General features: G+C 43.5%; 1 protein-coding gene across 8 annotated transcripts in view; it reads left to right on the top strand.

Annotated features, from left to right (window-relative positions):
- The window catches only part of GULP1 (GULP PTB domain containing engulfment adaptor 1), a 256,298-nt gene extending 237,351 nt beyond the window's left edge, over nucleotides 1-18,947 (top strand). For 7 of the 8 annotated variants that reach the window (XM_048484088.1, XM_048484087.1, XM_048484085.1 and 4 more), the window contains 2 exons: nucleotides 2,028-2,122; nucleotides 17,402-18,947. In XM_048484088.1, the coding sequence (XP_048340045.1) occupies nucleotides 2,028-2,122; nucleotides 17,402-17,473 (167 nt within the window). In that variant the 3' untranslated portion in view covers nucleotides 17,474-18,947. Of the gene's footprint in view, nucleotides 1-2,027; nucleotides 2,123-11,711; nucleotides 11,723-17,401 lie in introns of all 8 variants that reach the window. The other variant, XM_048484082.1, reaches the window with a different exon arrangement.
- Nucleotides 18,948-19,157: the final 210 nt, after the last annotated feature.

Here is a 19,157-nt window from a genome sequence, read left to right as displayed (position 1 = left end):
TGCAGGAGAGCATTGAGGAGTCTGCGATTATGGAGGCAATATTCTCTGTAATATGAGAGAAGGCATAAACGAGTGAAATACAGTGGTTGTCACTATAACTTTTCAAGGAACACGATACTCCAGTTGAAGGAAAAAGCAAAGTAATGTGAAAAAAAGTTGATAAAAGCTTTCCCATTACCAGTTTTCTACAAATAGAAATTTTAGAATGCTCCCTGAACACATCCTGTGATTCTCCCAACTACCTCTGATCTAATATGGTATAGTTCTATTTCCAGTGCCTCTAGCCAGGGCACTTAAAGCATTTCCACTTTCCCTATAACCTGATGAAAATAAAAAAGAACTGGTGTACATAGTGTTTTGGTTGGCTTGTACTTAGTTACCTGGGAGGCTGCTCCATGATTCTTTTCAAATGTTCACTTGTGCAGACAGGTGGGGAGACATATAAATGCTGTCTCAGAGAGGCATACAGAATTAATTTATTTAGAAATAAAACCATAAATAAGCCAAGTATCATAAACCCATTCAGCAGCAAGCAGGAGAGACAAAAGCTGATTCTGCACAGGCAACACTAATGGATTAATCTACAACACACAAGACTTTGTTGGCATATAAAACATGACAAAATTTTAAAACAAAACAAGGTTAAGAAATGCAGTTAAAACTGCTAATTTCCAGTATAAAATTTGCAACAGTTTCACAAAAGAGCACATCAGAGCGGTTCAGGAGATTGGGTATCTTATAACACTCATGCCACTGAGAACATTGCAAGAAAATGGAATTCATGTATTTCATGCGTATCTTACACTAATGGATTAAATGAACCTGTGTTGCCTGTGCCGCCATTTGCACAGCGGGTGCAGGGGCCAGTCGGGATCTCTGGGGTCCCAGCGGGAGGAGATGGCACAGTTTGCACAGGGAATATGGTGTTTCCCTGCGAACTGTGCAGCCGACAATCCCCTCCCACCTGAGAATCCCCCCCACCCACTTCCCGGCACAACATGGCGGCCACCTATTAGAGAGCCTGGGGAATCCACCATAATGGTGGACAAAAGGGGGTGGGAATAGAATGCTTCCTGCTTGCTGGAGTTCGCATAGGCAAGCAGGGAGCGTCTGAAAACTCAGGTTGAATTTTAAAAGTCGCTGATTAGAAGCATTTGGGGGGCGAGTTCTGTTGGAATTTCTCCCCCATAATGCTTTAAATAAGGACCTGACCCCGTTCTATTTGCAGAATGAGAGAGAGGGGATGCAAATAAGATTAGACAGTGGCAACAGCTTTTCTAACAACACCCGGGGGCAGGCCACCGACAGTTGGTTAGGGGGCCATTTACGCCCGCGTGGGAAAGGGATGGCGGCACCCCTAGAAGAGGGGCCGAGAACCCCAGCCCAGAGTAGGGTGTGCCTCCAGCGGAAAGAGGGGGGCTTCTTCCCCTCCTCCCCCGTGGGAATCCTGTGGTTCAGGCAGCTGACTACATTGAGAACCCCAAAGACCGGGGCTACTGACGAGGAGACCAGCACCTCGGAAAGGGACGGTGGGATGGCTTGTCAGCCCCACCCACAGGAGAGGGAGGGGGATCGCCACAATAGGCCTTTCAGGTTTACGAAACACCCATCCCTAGTTGGCAGTCCTGCTTCTAGTTGTGTATTCTTTTCAGCCATCTTTATACTTTAGGCCAAGTTCACATGCAGCGCAGATTTCGCTGTGTTTTCTTGGGTAGGCTGCATTTGAGCCAAAGGAGGGCCGGCCACTTTTCAGTTCAAAGCAGCTTTTTAAAAAAACCCAAGTGGGTGGTGGGAAGGATACAGGAAAAGTGAGGAATATCGGAAGTAAAAGGGTGACGTAGCTCTTCTCTGCGTGAACCTCCGTTGCTCCCCACTAACAGGTGCCTTATACTACTTCTGGCTCTAGAAAAAGAAAAAGTAATCATCATTTAAGTTCCAAGAAGTGTGATTTCAATCTGAAGTTCTGTACCACCGCTTCCCATATGCTGCTGACCTTTTCACTTTGTGTTTTTTTTAATTCTTTCTAGAGAGAGACCTTTTTGGAGCAGAACCATTTGACCCTTTTATCTGCGGAGCCGGAGATTTCCCTCCAGACATTCAGTCCAAACTAGACGAGATGCAGGTGATCCAATATTTACCATTGCAAGAACATTGTTTCCATTGCTGTGTAAACGCTGAACTCTTGAAGAGTGAAGTTAGGCCCGACAGCGGGGTGCTGCAATCACAGCCTGTGAAATGTTTGGTGTTGCCCGTGCAACAGGAAGGAGAGGCTGAGAATTTAGTTGTTAACAGCTTTTCAAATGCCTGTGAGATATCAGGCTCTCAGGTTTCCTATAGGCTTTTATGTCATGCTGGTCAGCGCACTTATTCTCCAAGATCCGGTGGAAGGGAAGTGGACCTAAGATCACTATGTGCATTTCCTCTGAAGCAGAGGTCTGCAACCCGCGGCTCTCCAGATGTTCATGGACTACAAATCCCATCAGCCCCTGCCAGCATGGCCAATTGATGGGGTTTGCAGTCCATGAGCATCTGGAGAGCCACAGGTTGCAGACACACGCACTGGAGGAACAGCATGGATTTCCTTCACACTTCACTGAGCATTTTTTTAAAATACCCATTATATGATGCTGTCTGATAAATCAAGCTATTCCACATTTTTCGGGGTCAGGTGAGGATCGTATCTGTTTTCTTCTGGCAGACATAAATCCACTGGTTACATATACGGTTCCCTCTTTTATGTATTTATCAAAATTCCTGCTACATTAATAGGTCAATGTGGGAGGGGGAAAAATGGCAGTCGGGTGGAGCTGGCGGTGATTAGGGCGCTCGTCTTCCTGGTCTTTTGTACTGATTAGATAAGCAATTATACAATCTTTTTCAGCTCAAGTCAAACTGTGCTTTCCACAATAGTTTCAGCTGAGAATTTGACTGCAACCAGCAAATTCACACTTAAAATAATAGCATGGGTTCTAGGAAGCGGAGGTTATCCTCCCCAACCACCCAAGACGAGAAACAAAGTAAGCAGATTGAAATAGATACATTTTGCGATGGCAACCATACGGAGAGAAGGGCTGAAATGTTTGAACTTTTAACTGACCTAGAGCTTTCCAACAGATTTGCGTTGCTGGATGAGGACCAGTCTCCCAAATTAGCAAATATTCAGGAGGAAATTGCAATAGAGGATTCTGGCCCTTTCCCCACTTACCTTCGTCCGAGGGTTGCTGCGCGCAATTCCCAGCGTGCGCAATTCCTGGCGCGCGCCCCGGCTTCCCCACGACCCTGCGCTCTGCGTGGAGTCATCAAAAGGCGCCATTTGAAAAGGCACCAGGAATTACGTGGGCTGAGGGGGCACGAGAGAGGCAGCATCGGGGCAGCTGCGTTCTCACTGCCCCTGAAGTGGAGAGTGCAGCTGGACCCCACGCTACTTTAAGAGAGTAGCGCGGGGCTTAACGTAAGTGGGGAAAGAGCCTCTGTTGTTTTACTCCTGAGGAAGTCTCAAATGTGGGAGCTTCATATAAAGCTACTTCACCAGTGAATAAAGAAACCACTAACATTTCTTTCTCAATGAACATTAGAACTATTATCGGAAAAAACCTTTTTAATATCCAAAACATTACAAATGTTGGTGGACAATTTGAAAAACACTGGTATCAAATTGGACCTTCTAAACAAACATCTTACCGAAGAATTCAAAGATAGAGGTACTAATGACAGAGAAACTATGAACTACAATGGAAATTTTTCTCACTCTGATGTCTTAAACAACATCGCCACTCATTTAAATGTTTGTTGGTCAACTATGAGCTACTCCTTCAGAAGGAAGATCTACTTATTGTGGAGAATCCTAACCAAATAACAACAGATGGTCAAACCTTAGCAACATCAGATTAGCACTCAGCCAACTATTAAAGTTCTCCTTAGCTAAAACCTAATTGTTTTCATTTACAAGAGTGCCAAATGAAGGTCATTATAAAGTACTTGTACTTCACTTCAACTCTCCAGAAGTACCTACGCTCCTACTGAGGAAGAGAGAAACGTGGTTATATAAATATGATATATGGTTGACCTGAGTATTGATAGATAAACTGTCCATAAATTAACACCAACAAATAATCATACCGGTAATTCAACTTTAACCCCTCAAATAACCACAGAAGTGAAATCATCCCCAAATTTGACTTCAAATTCATATGGGAAATTACAGCAACTGACTAAAGAGCTGGTTGATAATAAACACCAATTGGAAAGGTCTCTCATGCCTTTGAGTGATATAAGTATGTTAAACCCAGAGAGACCTCAACAGTTCCAGCCAGAGCATTCTGTGCAAAGAAAAATATAACAGACTTGGAGAAACAGAAGGACACCACACAAACCAATATGAATCAAACAATACTGATAGATCTATGATTACACAAATCAAATATCTCAATGTCTTCATATCAGTAAAATAAATCTGCACCCTGCCCAATCGTCTCAGCATCAACCCGAAGAGCCTATTGAAACAGAAATGGATAGAGGCTTCACCAAACATCTTCATAGTTATTCCTCAAATGATTTTGGAGGAAAATTGGGCCCAGGAACTTGCTGAACTGAATAATCAAACTCAACCGATAATTCACACAATCAATTTTAAGGATCCTTCGGAAGTAAAGACTTTTAACATCGATCATACACAGTCTAATAACACCATACTTGGACTGGTTTTCATCAGTTTGATCCTACAGGACACCTTAGAGAAGGACGTTTCAACCAATATAAAAATGAATCTAGAATCCAGATTACCCACTTGAACACTGGTGAATGGAAGTGTGTACACTGATTCTATAGGAGCTCTCAACAAAATTGATCCCATAGATTGACTAATTCTCTCAAAACCTAAAACAGCCCTTAGCTATTTATCTTGGAACATAGCTGGCTGGAATTGACATCTGGGATATACGGATTTATGTGTATTCTTGTCCGATTTCCATTTAATTTTTTTACAGGAGACATCCAAAATATATTTGAAAGGTTATACTTCATACACCCTTCCAGCGACAAGTGTCTGCTCGAAAGGTCGCTACAGATCTGAACTGCGCATCCTATTCTCTCAAAATCTGAATCTACAAATTATGCCTTTAGAATCCTGCCCACCCTTGGTGCAGGCACTTTGCTGCAATTTGGATCAATTGAACCTTCTCATTGTAGACATTAATTTACCTTCCAGCCCTGAAACTTCAGTTCTCACCAGTAATTGGATTAAATTTAACAATTACTTGAATGACGTGGAGGGTCTCCAGCCTAACCATCAAATTTTACTAATTGGGGACTTCAACACCAGAATAGGGCAGGATAACATAATGTTATTTAATGCTGCTGATATCGTGGAAAGCAGCTCCAGTTCATCTTCTTTCCCTAACCCTAGGTTATCATTAACAAAGTGGGCTTGTTATTATTGGATTTTTGTCTCTCAACCAATAAATTAATTTTGAATGGCCGTCACCCAGAAGATTATCCAGGATCTTTCGCATTCATATCACCTAGGGGCAGAAGCGTAATCAATTAAGCAGTTGTATCCAACAACTTAGCTAAATCAAGTTGTTTTAAGGTAATTAGTACCTTAAAATTAAGGTAATTAGTACCTGAAGGTAATTAGTACCTGAAGGCAATTAGTACCTTAAGAAACAAGTTGTTTTAAGCTAAATAGTTTTAAGGTAATTAGTAGATCTGAAAGTGACCATTTACCTTTGACCATCTATTAAAAAAACTATCCAAACCAATGGCAAGATAACATCCTGGAGATAAAGAGTGATATATCCAGAAACACTTTGCCATCAGAATGGTTAGCACATCTGGAACTTCTTAATAATGTATTTCATACTGGTTTGTTAAACTCCCTGTTTAATTCCATAATAAACAATCACTCGATTATTAAATCTATTACACTATATGAGAAAGTAGTGTTATACATAAATCAAACCTCTCAACCTAATAGAATCACCAGTAAGTATAACAAGAAATATACCACCAATAGCTGATTTGACACAGATTGTCTATAATGAAACTTTGTAATGCCCACCACCACCAAATGATCCACTTTATTTATTTATTTATTTATTTATTTATTTATTTATTTGGCTGTTTATTTATTGAGGCACTAATTGCCGCATCTCCTACAGAGGAATCTGGTGCAGCCTGTGTACTACACAATTACACATAGTATATATACAGACAAAACCCCATTAGATTAAAATAATTTAAAATTTAGGCACAGTGGTAGGCCAATAAAAAATGATGCTCAGCAATAGCTTGTTCAAACTCCTCCCAAGCAAGGAAACAAGAACAAAAGTGGGTCCCCTAGATGGCCAAGGGACTCAGCGAAACCAGAGGGTGCAAGAAGGGGACCTTAGTCAACAGCTGGACAGTCCAAAGCCCCGATTGGAATAATCCTCAGTCTTACACAGGCCCTACGGAATCACCTGGGTCTCAAGCAGGGTCCAGGACAGCTGGAAGAGTGTTCCCTTCTAGGCAGGCCAAGGCTGAAAAGGCCCTGGCCCGAGTGGATAAATAGTACCAAATGAAGAAAAGATTCTATATGGTGATCGATAAGAAGAAGTGCCAATGGCCCCAAAGGAATTGGGAGTTGTTAATTAAAGCAATGTCTAACAGGAATCCTGTGAATCTTTGGCAGATCATATCATGTACATTTCCGTCCAGTTCGGCTCCTTTAATCTCAACCTATTTAATCTCTAGTTGACCCATTTCAGCTGATAAATGGGTTAAGCATTGTGAGAGAATTTTTTATGATCCACCTATATTTACATTAGCCAAGGAGGATGAGATTCTGACATCAGTACCTGAATGGCATCCAGTATCTTCAGAAGAGATTTTGCAATTATTTAACCAGCTTAAATCACAGAAACCCCCAGGTCCAGATGGACTTCTTTCTGAATTATTTATTAAATATTCAGACACCTGAGCTCCCATTTTGGCCAATCTTTTTACGAAAATAGATTCTTCAGGTCTACTACCAGAATCATGGACTTCTTCAACAATAATTCCCATTTATAAAAAAGGTAAACCATGTGACCTAGCCAACTACAGACCAGGAAGCTATATGCCATGCATCTCCAAACTAAATTAACTGAATGGGCTATCCCTATCATGGGTAATGAACAGATTGGATTTAAGAAGGGTCAGTAGGTGTATGAACATTGCCTTGTCTTGAACCATCTGGCAGAAAAGTATTCCAACCATCAAAATGGCAAACTGTATGCAGCTTTTATCAACCTGAGGAATGCCTTTGATTCCATCTCCAGAGAACTCTGGAACAAATTCATAAACTGCATTCAAATACCAACTTTTACATCCGACTTACCACCGACTTACCACCATTTAACATCACGAATCCTAATTAATAAAGGTGTTAAACAAGGCTATGTGCTTATCCCAAATTTATTCAACCTCTATCTAAATGACCTTGCTCCTAAATTATGATGAATCAATGCTCACTGTCCTACCTTAAATCTTTTTTCAGTACCTCTCCTTTTGTATGCAGACGACACAGTCTTGCTATTGTGAATGAAGGTGGGCTTAACCCAACTACTCTCAACTTTTTTTGGATTTTTGTGACCAAAACCTTTTAACAATTAATGTTGATAAGACTAAGATCATGGGTTTTGCCAAATCCTGGAAACCTTCAAAGCGGAAGCCAAAGGGAAACAACACTGAGCAAGTTAAATACTTCTGATATTTAGGTATTTACTTCCAATATAACCTTAACTGGACATAACAACTTAAACTACTAGTATAACCAATTCTAATGCAATGGCGATTAGTCATTTTTTTTTCTCCAAAGCTGGTCAGTACTACCCAGCAGCCATTAGATTATATAAATCTAAAGTTCTTCCATATCTGTTATAGGGGGTCCCTATATGGACCAAGAAACTACAGGTCAAGAAACCTGAAATGCTGGAGTCCCGCTGTGGGCCAAGAAACTTGAAACATTTCAGGCACAATTTATTCAACATTTACTTGGGATCCCAAATTGCGTGGCTTATTATACATTACGTTACGAAATAGGCCTAAATCTACTAGAAACCAAGATCTGGATATACGCTATCAAATTTTGGCTTAACGCCAATCCTGGCACCCTGATTTGGGATATGTTGTCTGATACATTCTATTCTAATTGGGATTCTCCTATAAGAAAGAAAATTCCATCAATTGTTCTCCCAATGGACTCTTTACTAAATATAGATGGGAATCAAGCACTCAGATTATTGAAACAGAGGTTCTTTGACATCAATAAACAATCCATATTGTCCCAGGTTCACAGATCTGAGCTGACAGTGAGTCTTAAAATTTCAGAAATCGGATCCCTTCCCACATACTTGCTTCTGTAGTTTATCCTCCAGTGCAACATGCCTTCATGCAGGCATGCCTTAACATCTTACCTACAGCTATGCTAACTGATCAACATTCACAGATTCCTCAAGATCAAAGACTGTGTCCTTGTTCCTCCAACCGACCCAGAATAGTTGTTCACATTCTGTTTGACTGTGAATTATATACTGATGTCTGAGTGCAACACCTGGGGATATATTTAAACCACCTTCATCCTTCTTTAGATTCTGTGATTGCCTAAAAGCTTCTTTTTGATTTTTATCACCAGAGAACTCTGGATGTGGTTTTATTTTTAATGAAAGCAATGAAAATTAGATCTTCTATCAATTGTGAATTTTAATTTATTAACTTGTAGTGGTTTTGATATGATCTTACTATGCCAATAAAAGTTTTGGAACTGGAAATTGTATTTATCAATTAAATTAAGGCAAATGTTTCTGCATGTCGGGCCACAAAAATAGACTTGCCTGTCTTATTTCTGTTTAAGGAATTGTGTTTTATCTTATTGTATATGTTATCTTATTGTGTTTCTTTTGTTTATATGGTTTTATGTTATGCTGTTAAGGCCTGTGACTCCGTCTTCATACTTATTTACACTAAGGGGCAGGGTTTTCAAATGATGAAAATAATATAATCCTATTCAGATCATGCTCACTGCAGTAAGAACAGTAGGATCCTTGTGTTTAGCATATCTATACTAGCAGATGCTCAAGCTATGCAAGAACTGATCAGTTCCTTGCAAACAGGATGTTAGCAAATCCCCTTAATTAAATTTTAATCTCCCATGTTGGCATTGTGTGCATAACATACACATATATACCAGGGATCCCCAACGTGGTGCCCATGGATGTCATGTCACCCACCAGCACATTTCCTGGAGCCCCCCAGCTCCTCTTAGAAAGTGGCCAGGGCTATGTGGGCCTCTTGCCCAGAACGGTTTCTGACTCACTGGGTAGATTGAAATGCATCCTGTTAAGCATTTGTCTGACAATATTGATATTTTGTGGCTTCACCTCTTGTGGCAGCCATTTTACGATTGGATTCACCTCCTGCAGCAGCCATTTTGTGACTGTGCCCACCGCCCTATGTCAAAATTCCAAAGGTGTTCGCAGCCTCAAAAATGTTGGGACCCTGACATACACTGCCATTTTTTCTCATATCCAGCCTGCCTGTTCCTGTGTCTCCTTTTGCCCCTATTTACTTCCTTCAGAAGTCTTCCCACCACCAATGCCTATGTCCATCATCCCTGTTCCCATTCCTAATTGGCTATTGATAATTCCTCACAGCCTCTTTTCATTCCTGCTGAGAAACTTTTCCTTATCTTCTCCTACTAATGTGATGGCGAACCTATGGCACGGGTGCCAGAGGTGGCACTCAGAACCCTCTCTGTGGGCATGCACAGAGTTGCCCCCCCCCCCATCTAGGCTGGCCTGGGCCACTGGCCTTAATTATTAGCATTAAACCTAAGACCTAGTTTTGGGGAAGCAGTGTAGGTAACCCTAGCATAATTGCTAAACCCTCAATTGATTTTCATGGACGAAGAACTAAAGAGTGCAATCCTTTACCTGGGAGTAAGCTCGGTTGCTGGCAATGGGGCTTGCTTTTGAGCAAACCCTCCTAGGGTCGTGATTCACCCGTGGGAAGAGTTGCACAGTTGCTTCAAAGCCGACTACCACCAAGCTTACTACCACCGACTACCACCGAGCTTACTCCCGAGTAACGCACACCTCGGAGCCAACCATTTTTCTAAACTAAAACCTCAGTAATCAGGTTAAATTGCCGTGTTGGCACTTTGCAATAAATGTGGGTTTTTGGGTTGCAATTTGGGCACTCAGTCTCGAAAAGGTTCGCCATCACTGTCCTACTGCCATATCCTCCATCAGTTTTTCCCCACTCATCACTCACTGCTTGTGCTGAACAGAAGGTCAGGAACCCATGTCAGCATTGGCCCAGATCGAGGAAGGGGGTGTAGCTTGGGGAAAGAGGTGGACATTTTTCTGCTGTCCTACCAAAAACCCTGGAGGTGGCTGCGTCAGATATTTTAATGGTGGGGCTGTACTAGCTTTAGAACCCCTCTGAGACATTGTTCCAGCTTCATAGAGTAAAAACCCTTCCAAAATGATTCCTTTAGCATCACACAAAAACCAAAAGGTAAGTGAACAAATAGTGAACAGTATTCGTCAGAAGTGCGATTCCGATAGCTTGTGATCAGCACAAAGTGTTACTTGAGGAAAATGTACTGCATATTTTGGCCTCTAAGTTTTTTTTCAATCTTTTTAAAACAAAGTAAAAAAGACAGAAAAAGAATCTTAGGTCAAGTCAGTACGGAAGGGAAAATGACGCCTGGAGAATGTAAAACGCTTCGCCTCCAGGCTGCCATTATTCGCATCGGCGTATAGCTGTGAAGGGCAGTCGAAGGCCGCCTCTCGCTATCGCCGGGTGCTGGTTCGGGCGATTCCTCGAGAACGCTTAAGAAGCGTTTCGGGAATAATGCCGGTGGAAGCCAGCTGCCGAAATTTAACGGTAGCGTTACTTTTGCCTCGGCTAAAGACTTCACCTTTGTCCCTTACCGCGTTGCCGGAGGCCTGGGGACACGCCCTGCCCTGGCGCCGCCGAGCAGGCGCCAAGAGGCCAGGGGCGGTCCCCAGGCCTCGGGCGACACCGAGGTCCAGGATCGTGCCGGTCGTATGGTGCTGCACTCCGCTGGCGCTCGGTTGCCCACTTTTCCCTGACCAGTCTGCAAGGGACGGTCCTAGCTTCAGGTCATATGGTCTTCGGGTCATGCTATATGAAAACGCCTTAGGCGTTTCCGCCGCGAGTGAAAATGGCGGCCTGGAGAGCGGTAAAAACGCCGTCTCCAGGCTGCCATTCACTGCGAGCGCAGCTGCGCAGCAGCGCGCCCCGCACCGCCCGGCTGGCTATCTGGGCTCCGGCGCGTGGCTGAGCCTGGACCGCCGCTTTCTACCCTCTTTCCGAGCAGGCGGCGCGGAAGGGCCGAAATCCCCGGAAGCCTCGGCGATACGCCCGAATCCAGATTTCGCCAATAAATCTTGAAGATTACTCAACACTCCGCGGCGCCGGCTGCCCACCTCTTCCCGGGACCGTCCGTGCGGACGGTCCCAGCGTCTTCAGGTCATGCGGGTCTTCGGGTCATGCTGCCATGCGGAAACGGCCTTAGCTGAATATAACTTTCATATCATTTGAGTTTAATATTCAGTTTAGTTATATATGAAAATTGTAATTGACCAGGAGATGTAATAATGTTAACCAATCTATATCTAACATTCATATGTATCTTCTATTTTTTTGCTTCCCTGGGAGTGCAGCGTCAGCGATGGTTGGTATATTATTTTCCACGAATCTCAATTTATCTCCTGCAAAATCTGCTGAATTGAAACTGTAGTATTTTAAAATATATTGTTCTACTTCACCAAAAGTGTTTCTATGCATCTGTCTTTTCTCCACCAGTGTTCATTTAAACTATCAACCCCGCCCTTTTATTTTCTCTCTTCATCAGATTCAAAATGGAGGGGGGGGGGGTAACAGGTTCTTTCTCGACAGTATTGTTTTAATTGATTGTATTAATTCATCACGTCATGTAAACCCGTACACAGTGACAAGCTACACGCACATTTTAAAGCATATAATCTAGGCAGGGATATGGGTTTTTAATGATTTCAGGCCAACAGCGTTTCTGCGAGATGCTATTGTGTCACTGTGCCGTTGTTCATATATTAGTAGCTATATCAGTGGTGGTGAACCTTTGGCACTCCAGATGTTATGGACTGCAATTCCCATCAGCCCCTGCCAGCATGGCCAATTGACCATGCTGTCAGGGGCTGGTGGGAATTGTAGTCCATAACATCTGGAGTGCCAAAGGTTCGCCACCACGGAGCTATATATTAGTAGCTCTTTCCTGATCTGGATAGGCTCAGAAGCTAAGCAGGGTCAACCCTGGTTAATATTTGGACGGGCAATCTCCAAGGAACACTAAAGTTGTGACACAGAGGCAGGCAACGGCAAACCACCTCTGAACATCTCTCGCCTTGAAAACCCCACCAGGGCTCGCCAAAAATCAGACGTGACTTGAGGGGGAAAAATAAATGATGGTCCTCTATGTTTGGCAGAACACCACATCCTCCACCTTCCCTTCTTTAGAGTGATTGTCTTGGGTATAAAGTGTTCATTCTCTACTGAAACCCAATGGTGTATGGGTGCCCCAGTTGCAAGATACTTCCCACACACTTTTCAAGAAGAATTTCATGGATGTCTTTATGGTTGAGCATCGTGGATGGAGCTTCTGCTTCATGGATGGATGGAGAAGATCTATTATTGCATGAAAGGCACACCCTGCCTGTGTAGTGCATGTCCTATTTTTTTTCATTTTCAGTAAAAAAAATGTTTCCATAGTCTTCAAAATTATAAGAATTATGGAGAGAAGAATGTGTTGAGAGAGACGAATGTGTTGAGAGAGACGAATGTGTTGTTTCAGAAAAGAAGAATGTGTTGTTTCAGCACTATTTCTGATCGATGCATCAAAGCAAAAACGAACTGTGTCTAAGGCACCCATCCCACCATAAAGCACCTCTTATTTTGGAAGGTCAACTTGGCAACAACAGTTTCTGGAGTGTGCTGTTGTCTAAAAAGAGCCGTTCTAGTCTCAAATCTATGTCTAGAGAGTTCTGGTCCAGTAGCGTTGATTCTCTATGGTCGATTCCGCACTTGCGTTATCAACCTAAGTTCGAGCTGCATTCAACCTAAGTGCTCCGCACAACCACTGGGATCGACGTGGTTTTGTACCAGCTTTGCCCCGTGTAACCGTCAAATTTCCAACTCCAGTTGGCAACAACTGCTTTTTCAGGGAACTACGCTCGAACTCAGCTCGATTCCAGTAAAGTGTGGAATCTCTGGTGCCAGGAGTCCCCCATTCAGCCAATCACAGCTGAGTGTTTCGGGCATGCGTATAGCTGGCCAATCAAAAAATGCCACCTTCATCCCTCCATTCCTGTGGCAGTTTTTTTTATAACGTGTGTGGGGATAGACGGAACATGGCCGTAGAACAGTAGCCAATCGGAACGGAGCGGCGAAGAGGCACAGTATGATTCCGCCCTCCGAGCTGGGATCAAGCTGGTTGCAGTGGGGAACAACAATGGCTTCGACCTAGGTCAGTACCCTTCTCAGGGAACTGGGTCGAACCCATTTTATTTGTGTGCGGAATCGCCCTATGTCTAAAGATTCTGGTCCAGTAGCTCGTACCCTGAAAATATTGTTGGTCTCTGAGGTTCTACTGTAGACCAGTGTGGCTACCCTCTGAATTCATTCCAAATTGAAAGGTGAATATCGCACAATTAAAAGTATTAAAAATACTCCTTTGTCTACTGTAAACCAACAAAAAAAAAGCAGTCTGATAAAACCACTGTGTGTTCTTAGCTGGGTTCTGTAGTCCCTGGCATGCCTATTGCTAGAATTATATTTGTCCATTCAAAAGAAAGTTCGTTGAGGTAGGTTTCTGGCCCACCCACATAATGTTACACTATTTAACATTAGCACAATCAAGGAGATGTCTGATTATTTATTTGGGCTTTTGTGTGTGTGCGCATGAATTACTTTTCTCTCCAAAAGATCCCCGAAAAGTTTACAGAAAAGAACATCATGTAGCTACTACAACCAGTTAAAACAGTACAGCTTAAATAAACAAGAAGAGTTGGGATTTATACCCCACTTTTTTCCCCTCAAAGGGTCTTACAAACTCCTTTCTCTTCTTCACCTGACAACAGACACCCTGTGAGGCAGGTGTGGCGGAGAGAGTTCCAAAGAACTCCGACTAGCCCAAGGCCACCTAGCAGAGTTCATGTGAAGGAGCGAGGAAACAAATCCAGTTCACCAGATAAGAGTCCTCCAGGCATGTGGAGGAGCAGGGAATCAAAATTCGGTTCTCCAGATAAGAATGTCCCCATACTCTTAACTACTACACCACAAGACAAGCATTCAGTGACATGTCTGTCATAAATAATAAAGCACTCCGATGCTGGAGTCTCAACAGCTTTTAAATTTGGTTGCTAACCTTGCAAAATATATGAACGATGACACAAACAAATTTTTTTAGTTTTTACTCGGAGGATGGAGATTATGGCAAGTGGAAGCAGCCTTCTTCCGCCAAATAAGTTGTTTGCTGGACATAGTGAAGCATAGAACAGGAAGAAGAAGAGGAGGAGGAGGGAGGAGGGGAGGAGAGGGGAGGAGTATTGGATTTATATCCCCTTTCTCTCCCTGTAGGGAGAGACCTCAAAGGGGCTTACAATCTCCCTTTGCCCCTTCCCCTCACAACAAACACCCTGTAAGGTGGGTGGGGCTGAGAGAGCTCTGAAAAGCTGTGACTAGCCCAAGATCACCCAGCTGGTGTGTGTGGGAGTGCACAGGCTAATCTGAATTCCCCAGATAAGCCTCCACAGCTCAGGCGGCAGAGCGGGGAATCAAACCCGGTTCCTCCAGATTAGAACGCACCTGCTCTAAACCACTACGCCACTGCTGCTCCTTTCCGCTCTTCCCGAGCACATTAAGTTCATCAGTTGCAGAAGCAGGGAGATGCCAAGTCTTTCAAAATATACCTCCCTCTGTTCTCTGGGAATTCTTTCCTCTTTAAGAAATGACAAACTCAGTAAAGAGCTAACACAGATAGGGAAGAAGATTGCCCATATAACAAATATGAATACTGCACAAGACACAATTGTTTGCCCTATAAGGAAATTAACATGCAAGTAAAATGACCTTGTTAACCCTAGCTAATCATGGTTTTGTGGATGTATGTGTGTGCGCATGCATGGATGTGAACACTGAATTAAAATGCATTTTTTTATTTTTTGGAGAACTGTCCAGAATATTATGACAGGTGCCTTTTTTTACAGTGGGACATCTTTGTTTCAAATTAGAATGCAGATGGTGCTCTGCGTGAAAATTCATGTCCTGTGGAGAGAAATACATCCCGAAGCTTAAAAACAGGGAGGAAATTGGAAGTCACAAGAATCGCGCTCAGATAAACAGAACATTGCTCGGAAAGCGGAATACAAAACGCGTAGGCTAAAACTCAAGTGCTGTGTATATGGTTCTGTATACAGAATTGGGTCACTGATTATTCTGGCGTAGAAGGCAGTAGACGGCATATCCATCAGAGCAGAACCATGGAGATCGAATCCTAGAATTTCCCACAGTGCCACAAGAGGCCCCATTCAGTCACTCTGTGGCTTTGTAAATCGGTCGCTTGCTCTTATTATCGTGCAGTTCCATCACCAAAGTATGTCACATATGGAACAGGCCTTTGTGAAAGCTTGCTAAGGCAGCAAGCCAACTTGGAAATGAGTTGCATATTTTAAACTCAAGAAGAAAGCATGAAAAGGAGGATTTTACCTCAGCTTTTATTGGCAGGAAGTGGAACTTTGTTTCTTTTGACACATTACCAGAGAGCTAGCCTCGTATAGTTATTAAGAGCACTAGACTCTAATCTGGAGAACTGGGGCTGATGCCCCACTCCTCCACTTAAGCAGCAGTGAACTGTCCCGATTTTGCCTTCTGGGGTGCTCCCGGTTCCCGCCCTGTCACAGGGCGGGAAACAGGGTAGCACCCCAGAAGGCAGTGCGGCAGCGGCAGCGCGGCTGCAGGAGCGCACTGCCTTTTGGGGCACTCCCCATTTTCCCGCCCTGTGTCCCGCATGTGCACCCGTCCCGGTTTTAAAAGGTGACAATCTGGTCACCTTAGTCTACCTAAGCATCCATCTTTGACCTTCAGAATTTTGACTCTACCTCTGCCTATCTAGTGAGTCACATTTCATCATTAACTAATTAATCATCATAATGAAATCTGTGTAAAGTGTAATGTCTGTGTAGAGTGTAATCAAGTTGCCACCAACTCGCAGCAAACCCAGCAATGGCTTTCAAACTGGGTAAGTGATTAAGCAGAGGTGGTTTGCCATCACCTTCCTCTGCAGAGTCTTCCTTGGAGGTTGCTCTTCCAGCTGCTTAGCTTCCAACATCTGATGAGATCCGGCTAGACCAAACTGCCCTTCCTCCATCATAAATAAATGGTACATGCTTAATTGTGATACATGTGTGGATTATGTGGATATTTAACTATGATATATTATTTACTCATTTAAATATTTCAATGTGATTTATTTGAAGGGTGAACATCATAACACTATGATTTGTCCCAAGTTAGCCTTCCGTGGTCTTCTTAATGTTCCTCATAGTTCACAGGTATCAAACTCGCGGCCAGCATCATGCTGGCAGGGGTTGATGGGAACTGTAGTCCATAACATCTGGAGGGCTGTGAGTTTGACACCTATGTCATAGTTTATCCCACACTGAGAGGTCCCTAGAGATCAAAGCAGCTTAGGCTTCCCCTCCTCAGAAGCATGAACACTGGCCTTAAGGCAAAGGTGGGATCCAGCAGGTTCTCACAGGTTCCCGAGAGTAGGTGACTAATTATTTGTGTGTGCCGAGAGGGGGTTACTAATTGGTGATTTTGCCACGTGATTTTGGCCTTAGTTACGCCCCTCCTCTCAGTAGTAGTGCGCAGAACTTGAAGCAGTCTAGCAGGAGGTGCACCGGCGTGCGTGGCAGCCTGCGCCTGCGTGCATTCGTTTCCTGCCCAAGGACCGGTGCAGCGGCTACGTCCTTGCCACAGCCCCGCCCAGGAATGCCCCAACCCCGGAATGCCCGGCCACACCCCCATCGTGCCCCGCCCAGCCCCATTGGCGCTACGCCACAGTTTGAATCCTACCACCATGGGAACCTGTTACTAAAATTTTTGGATCCCACCACTGCCTTAAGGCCTGTGAATTTGACCAAAAGGATCTCAGTTTTCTCATTAGATGTGCTATGTTGAGAATGGGCAATAAGTATTTGCCCCAGGATCCAGTACACAGTTTATACAGAAGCTTCAGCTCATTTTTTTTCCCCAGAACTGATTGGATGTATGTCAATAATCTGTTTTCCCTCACCATTTCTTTCTCTTGTTCCAGGAGGGGTTCAAAATGGGACTGACTCTGGAAGGCACGGTATTTTGTCTCGATCCTCTAGACAGCAGGTGCTGATGCAAGAACAGAAATTTGAAATAATTATACGATCAACTTTTTTTTACAAAGAATACGGTTCAAAAATGTATTACGAAAAAAGAAACTGTCAATGTGCCAAAAATTGTTTTTCAACATGTCCAATTTTTTTGGGTGAGGATTTCCTTCTGTAAAACTCCAGTATTAGCTCTGTACAAATGTAAAAAAAACACCTCACTTATATATGAAATCTCCATGACTTTATCGCTGCTTCTCTGCTATACCTGGTGCTGCAGGAATTTCTTTCCATCTCTACCACTTTCTGTCGGCAGACATTTTGAAACTGTTATAGAAGACCACAGTCTTTTGAATGACAGTTCCTTCACTTGGGTCTTAATGAACTGTCAGCTCATTTTCACAAGAGTGTCACCGGCCATCACTTCAGGACCCCCAAATTGGCATGTCTACTGCACAGGACTGCAATTGCCTCGTAATGAAGCCCCGTTACTGGTTCGATACCGCCCGGGCCTCCGGAACTGCAAAAAACTCCACTCACGCTGCTCTCGTTCATCATTGGGGCTGGATTTGTGCGCAAACATCGTTTTATCGGAGTCGAAACAAATGACAGAACCCACTGCGCCAGTCGGAATTGTTGGAGTAGTTACTGGGTTGACTGGACTTCAACATACCAGTAATTCTTTGTAAAACTCGAATGCTTTAATCAGTAACTGTTCTCAAAAAGTAGAGGTAATGTTTGAAAAGGTCAGATTTCAGCTCTTCTGATTCAATAGGCTGCATTCACTTCACAATCCAAAGTATGTTTGTAACTGTAGGAATTTGTTTCAAGCAACTGTATCTTCAATGTATTGTGAAAAGCTTTCACGCCCGGAATCACTGGGTGTTGTGTGTTTTCTGGGCTGCATGGCCGTGTTCTAGTAGCATTTTCTCCTGATGTTTTGCCTGCATCTGTGGCTAGCACAGATTTTTTAAACAAATCTTCAGATCTTCTGAACATGCCAGCCACAGATGCAGGTGAAACCTCAGGAGAAAATGCTACTAGAACACGGCCATTCAGCCTAGAAACCACACAACACCCCAACTATATCTTCAAGTGGCAATTGTGTGGAAAGGAATGGTCTGTTTCCACCCTTATGTTAACACGTAAGCATGTCTTTCTGCTTAAGCATTTCTAAGATTGGGATCTACCACCCCACTCCTCAAGATTATTTGGAAGTCCTATTGAATTCAGGGAAGTTTAATTCATAGCATACGTGAGTAGATCTCTTTGGCTATGTTAAGTTGCTGTCCATAATGGGAAACCAGTCTCCTTGGACATCCTTTTGGATTATCATTTACCTAAACTGTGAGAGGAAACCCTGAAGTCAAATCTTCTCTGGAATCTCCCTGGGACATTGACAGTCCCTAGAATGGTCTCAAGGCACATGATCTGATTCTTCGTTGAAGAAAATCAGATTTATGGAGCCATCCCATACAGAGTTACACCCTTTTCAGCCCATTTAAGAGGCTTTTCCCACTACAGAAGGGGGCTAAGGTCAACTCGGTTCCCTTCAGTGGAGGGCGATTCCAAGCTGTCCCCACAGCAACTGAGTTGGCCCCCTGGAACCGAGCTAAGTGGGTGGGATCATCTGGGTGCCTGTTTCACTCCTCGATCGTGATTGGCACTTGTGTTACGACGGGAAACAGGAGTGCTCTCTTTTTTTTTTAC

This window comes from Sphaerodactylus townsendi, linkage group LG02 (genome assembly GCF_021028975.2).
Source record: "Sphaerodactylus townsendi isolate TG3544 linkage group LG02, MPM_Stown_v2.3, whole genome shotgun sequence".
NCBI classification, from domain to species: domain Eukaryota; kingdom Metazoa; phylum Chordata; class Lepidosauria; order Squamata; family Sphaerodactylidae; genus Sphaerodactylus; species Sphaerodactylus townsendi.
The sequence above is the reverse complement of the archived record's forward strand: the minus strand, read 5'-3'. Positions and strand labels throughout refer to the sequence as shown.